The sequence below is a fragment of the Fulmarus glacialis genome, unplaced genomic scaffold (assembly GCF_000690835.1).
Source record: "Fulmarus glacialis isolate BGI_N327 unplaced genomic scaffold, ASM69083v1 scaffold18668, whole genome shotgun sequence".
NCBI classification, from domain to species: domain Eukaryota; kingdom Metazoa; phylum Chordata; class Aves; order Procellariiformes; family Procellariidae; genus Fulmarus; species Fulmarus glacialis.
Window position 1 is genome coordinate 11,496 of NW_009230344.1, and position 5,335 is coordinate 16,830.

Here is a 5,335-nt window from a genome sequence, read left to right on the forward strand (position 1 = left end):
TGCCAGCCCTGATGCTAGCTGCGATTGGCAGCTCAGCTGATGCCAGGCCTGGGATGTGTGTGCCACCATGGTGCCCAGGCCCATTTAGTCATGATACATGCCAAGGGCCTCGGGGAGGTCCCAAGAGAAGATGCCCAAGGTGTTGAGACCCATGTCTCCTGCTCCTTGCTCCTCCTCACCCGCTCCTCTCACTGCAGCATCAGGCTGTCTCCTGATGCCAGCCCCCAGCAGCTGGTGAACACCTTCCACCTGCCCTCCGGTGTGGGGGCCACCTGCGTGCTCAAGACGGCCTTCAACAACACACTGGACCAGCCCATGCAGACCCTCAACCTCAACAGCAATGAGTCCAAGATGCTGGCAGCCAAGTACTTCGACGCCATGTGCATTGACTCCTTCACCCAGGGCCTGCCGCTCTCCAATTTTGTGCCGCCACCTCCATCCCCAGCCCCCTCTGACTATCCCATCTCGGTGGATGAGGATCTGCTCCGTGCCTGGAACTCCACGACCTTCTCCTCCGCCGTCAAAGGTATCGCTTGGTGCCTGGGTCTGTTTGGGCCTGGGATTCATCTCCAGCAGGGAGATGATATATCTCCCACACAGAAGCAGCTCCAGGCACCCCTGGAAATGCCTGTCAGTTTGGCCTGGCCACAGCAGAGCATCGCATCGCTGGGCTGAACTTCTGGCTCAGGGCCAGCGCTGGCCCCTGGAGCCCCGCTCCCTGTTCAGCCCCGGCAGTACCAGTGGAGCTCCCTGGGATGGTGACACCATCAAGAGGCCTGTGGCCAGCCTTGTGTCATCCTTGCTGGTCTGCAGCCCCCAGCCATTGCCTTCTCCAGCCACACTTCATGCCCCCTCTCTGAACTGTTTCTGTCCCCCCAAAGCTTTTCCCCACGTCCATCTCTTGGTCCCTCTCGGTCATCAGGACACAAAAGCCCTCTCGCAGACCGAGCTCTGGCTGTGGGGCAGAGCACTCCCTCCCTGCCCGGCCAGGACCCCTCAGCTCAGCCTCTCACCCCAGCGTTGTCCCAGGCAGCCGGGGCAGGCAGGAGCCTGGCTGTGAGCTGCCCTCTCTGATCTTCAGAGACCATGACCTCAGCACCTGCCCTGCCCCGCATCATCCATGAGCCCATCAAGTGCACATGCTCCATGCAGGGGACCGGCTTCTCCTGCCCCAGCGGTGTGGGGGGCCACCCCCCACAGATGAAGGTGGTGACAGGGGACATCCTGGCAGACATCACAGGGCGCAACGTCTCGGAGTATCTGCTCTACACCTCGGACCGTTTCCGGCTGCACAGGCAAGAGGGAAGGCTGGGAGGGTCTGGCCTGTGCCGTGGAGCTGGGGTGGGGGACCGGGGACTCAGGGACACCGGCCCGGGGTGCTGACGGGAGCCGGGAGCATGCTCGAGCATGGCCCCGCTCCCGGAGGCAGAGGACAGCGGTCACAGCTTCTCGCTGGTGCCTTATCCCACAGGTACGGGGCACTCACCTTTGGCAACGTCCAGAAATCCATCCCAGCCTCCTTCGGGGCCAGGGCTCCTGCCACGGTGCGCAAGATTGCCGTCCGGAGAACAGCCCAGGTGGGACCACACTGTGCCCTGTGGCGGCTGGGAGATGGGTGGGCAGCGGCAGCCATGGCATGGGTGGGGTGGAGAAGGGGGCAGGCAGCACTGCCTGCACAGCAGGGGTCCCTCACCCACAGCTCTGCGGCAGTGCTCTCCACCAAGGAATCTGGTGGGGCTCTCACCCTCTGGGGTGCTTAGCAGCTCCCACCCCAGCGGGTCTGGCCAGCATGGTCAGCAGTGGCCTGGTCTGCCCACAGCCATGAGCACAGGAAGCCTGTGCTGTGGCCGTCCCATCCTGCCCCACCTCATCCTGTCCACCCCATCCCATCCCTCCCTTCCGGTGCATCTGCCATGGGCCTAGCTCTCTTGCCACCTCCCACCACTCTTCTCTGCTCCTCCAGGTCTTCTACAACAACAAGGGCTACCACAGCATGCCCACCTACCTCAACGCTCTCAACAACGCCATCCTGCGAGCCAACTTGCCCAAGAGCAAAGGCAACCCTGCTGCCTACGGTGAGGGCCTGGAGGTGTTTAAGGGCAGAAGCGCGTCAGGAATAGCTTTAGGGCGTGGTCCAACCAGGCTCTAAAGTGCAATGTACCCCCTTGGACCAAGCAGGCTAGTGCCCAGTTGGGGCGGGGGGTTCACCCACCTTGGCTATGAGATCTGGGCTAGGCAGATCTCTCTGAGGTCTGGGCTGGGGCAAAATGTCCCAAAGTGCTGCCTGAAAGCACCTGGGCTTGTGATGTGTCCAAGGATGCTCTCTGCCGGCCGGTGAGGGAGGGCTTGGCCTCAAGGTGCTTGGTCACTTCACACAGCTCAGCTCCTGCCAAGCTGCAGGGAGGAAACCTGTGCTCCCGCTCAGAGCCAGGATCAGGCAGGCTGGGGGCAAGATTTTCTGTCCTGAGCCAGCTTTCACGCTCCCATATTTCTTCTTGGGCCTTCCTGCAGGCATCACGGTCACCAACCACCCCATGAACAAGACGAGCGCCAGCCTGTCCCTGGATTACCTGTAGGTCCAGGGAGTGGGTTTGAGGGAGGGTGGCCATCCCATGGAAGGGAGGGAGCTCCTCACCGCAGTTTGCAGGAGAATGCTGAGGCTTCTCCCCTGCAGGCTGTGTGTGGGGGGACCGGGTGGCTGTGATGTGGGGGTCCCTGTGCTGTGCCCTGCTCTGTGCACAGTGAGTGTCCCATACCAGGACGGGTGGTCCTTTCCCGGGCAGCTGAGGGTGACGGGGTCCCTGCTGTCCTCCTTGCTCCCCATGCAGCCTGCAAGGCACGGATGTGGTGATTGCCATCTTCATCATCGTGGCCATGTCCTTCGTGCCAGCCAGCTTTGTGGTGTTTCTAGTGGCTGAAAAGGCCACCAAGGCCAAACACCTGCAGTTCGTGAGTGGCTGTGACCCCGTCATCTACTGGTTGGCCAACTACGTGTGGGACATGGTGAGCAGGGCACGTGACCCCACTGGCCGAGCCCCCAGGGCCGGGCAGGCGGGTGGGCAGTCACAGAAGTTTCTGTCTTCTCCAGCTTAACTACCTGGTGCCGGCCACATGCTGCATCATCATCCTGTTCGTGTTTGACCTCCCGGCATACACCTCTCCCACCAACTTCCCTGCCGTCCTCTCCCTCTTCCTGCTCTACGGGTACGTTGCTCAGAGGGGTGGTCAGGATGCACTGGTGGGTCCCTCCAATGCCCCATCTGCACTGTGGGTACGTGGGCAGGGTCTGGCCTCGGGGCTGCCCATCTGGCTGATGTTCTGCAGCTCCTGTAGCTGGTGAGCTGCAAGGGCTGGGGTGGGAGAGCCCGGGGAGGACAGGGCTGGGAGATGGGCAATCCCAAAGTTGGTGCTGCCCAGTCCCTCTCCTGCCACGCTGACATGTGCTCCTGCCACTCGCTTTCCCAGCTGGTCCATCACCCCCATCATGTACCCTGCCTCCTTCTGGTTCGAGGTGCCCAGCTCTGCCTACGTCTTCCTCATCGTCATCAACCTCTTCATTGGCATCACGGCCACTGTCGCCACTTTCCTGCTGCAGCTCTTTGAGCACGACAAGGTATAGGATTCACAGCTCTGCCTGGGACCACCAGGAAGGGAGAAGCTGCCATCGGGTCATGGGACAGCTCAGGCTGGGAGGGACCTCAGGAGGTCTCTGCTCCAAACTGCTACTCCCAGCAGGGTCAGCTATGAGACCTGACCGGGCTGTATCTTGGTGGGGATCCTGATCCTACCATGCGCTCACGGTCCTCAGGGGTGTTTCTGATGGTCATGTCCTCTCTGCCTGTCCCCACAGGATCTGAAGGTGGTGAACAGCTACCTGAAGAGCTGCTTCCTTGTATTCCCTAACTACAACCTGGGCCATGGCTTGATGGAGATGGCCTACAACGAGTACATCAACGAATACTATGCCAAGATCGGTATGGCCTCTTGTTCCCTCCCTCCCTTGCTCCAGGGCATGTGGGGCTGGGGGGGAGCACGGTGCTGGCACATCCCCTCCACCTGCCCTGTGGGGCTTCCCAAGGCCCAGAGCAACCTGGAGCAAAAAGCCAGGGGACGTGAACTAGACTGGGGGGCGGGAAGAGACATGGTTGAGGGTCAGCCATGGCATGGTGCCAGTGATGCTGAAAATGGTTCCTTCGGCCATGCCGAATAGCAGCCCCACGGAGAGAGGAGGTTGTGAGCCCTGGCAGAGTTGTGCGGTTCTTCTGCTGTTGCACATTGCCTGTGGTGGAGCTGTGGTGGGCCGTGGTGGAGCCACGATGGGGATGTGGTGGGCCATGGTGGGGCTGTGCTGTGATATGAGAGGTGGGGACTGCAAGGGCTCTTTCCTTCCAGATGTGGTCTCCTGCTTTCAGGGCTGTGCTGCTCAGCCAGAATGAGTCTTTTGCTATTCGCAGCTTCAGCTTGGCCTCAAAAAGGTCTTGCTGCTCTCCACTTCTCAAGCAGCTTCTGTATATAACCCAGGTGCTGCTGGCATCATGGGGTGCAATTTTGGGGCAGGATCTGACAAATCCATCCAATACTCACTCTCAGTTGGGTTGATTCATCCTACTGAGGTTGAAAAGTCAGAAGATGATTTCAACAGCACATACACTGTGAACGGAAAGCCTTGTTGTGACCAGTCCTGGTGCCAGCAGCAGCAACCAGCCCAGGCAGCTGCGGCGGGGGAGGGGACATGGGAGCAGGACAGTGTCATTGGCACAGGCCAGCTCAAGACATACGACCAGGTTGTCCCCATGGGAAGGTGTCCCCAGCCACTCTCCCCTCTTCCTCCCACTCAGGACAGTTCGATAAAATGAAATCGCCCTTTGAATGGGACATCGTGACGCGGGGGCTTGTTGCCATGACAATCGAAGGCTTTGTTGGCTTCTTCATCACCATCATGTGCCAGTACAACTTCTTCCGGAAGCCCCAGTGAGTGCGGCCCAAAAAGCGGCCGGGGAGCGGGGGGCAGGCTAGGGAGGCTGGCCGCAGGGAAAGCTTTGCCGTCAGGACCCCTTAGCTTAAGGCTGCCCCTCCAGTGGGTGCAAGCTGGGGAGCTGCCTATCCCTGGCAGGGATGCGGGCAGGTGGCTCCTGTGCCTGCGTCCCCACCCTGCCCTGTGCACCCTCCTGCAGGCGGCTGCCCGTCTCCACTAAACCCATCGAGGACGACATCGATGTCGCCAATGAGCGGCACCGTGTCCTGCGCGGCGATGCTGACAACGACATGCTGAAGATTGAAAACCTCACCAAGGTGCAGTAGTGGGGCGGCGGCGGTGGGGGATGCACCAGGGCTG

The 5,335-nt window shown here is 60.8% G+C and overlaps 1 protein-coding gene across 1 annotated transcript in view; it reads left to right on the forward strand.

Annotated features, from left to right (window-relative positions):
- ABCA2 (ATP-binding cassette, sub-family A (ABC1), member 2) overlaps positions 1–5,335 on the forward strand; it is a gene marked incomplete at both ends in the record, with an annotated part of 19,484 nt that overhangs the window by 10,977 nt on the left and 3,172 nt on the right. The window contains 11 exons of the mRNA XM_009584194.1: positions 198–526; positions 1,082–1,295; positions 1,472–1,577; positions 1,964–2,075; positions 2,512–2,572; positions 2,829–3,003; positions 3,089–3,204; positions 3,466–3,613; positions 3,851–3,974; positions 4,839–4,971; positions 5,175–5,292. Of these exons, the coding sequence (XP_009582489.1) occupies positions 198–526; positions 1,082–1,295; positions 1,472–1,577; positions 1,964–2,075; positions 2,512–2,572; positions 2,829–3,003; positions 3,089–3,204; positions 3,466–3,613; positions 3,851–3,974; positions 4,839–4,971; positions 5,175–5,292 (1,636 nt within the window). The remainder of the gene's footprint in view (positions 1–197; positions 527–1,081; positions 1,296–1,471; positions 1,578–1,963; positions 2,076–2,511; positions 2,573–2,828; positions 3,004–3,088; positions 3,205–3,465; positions 3,614–3,850; positions 3,975–4,838; positions 4,972–5,174; positions 5,293–5,335) is intronic.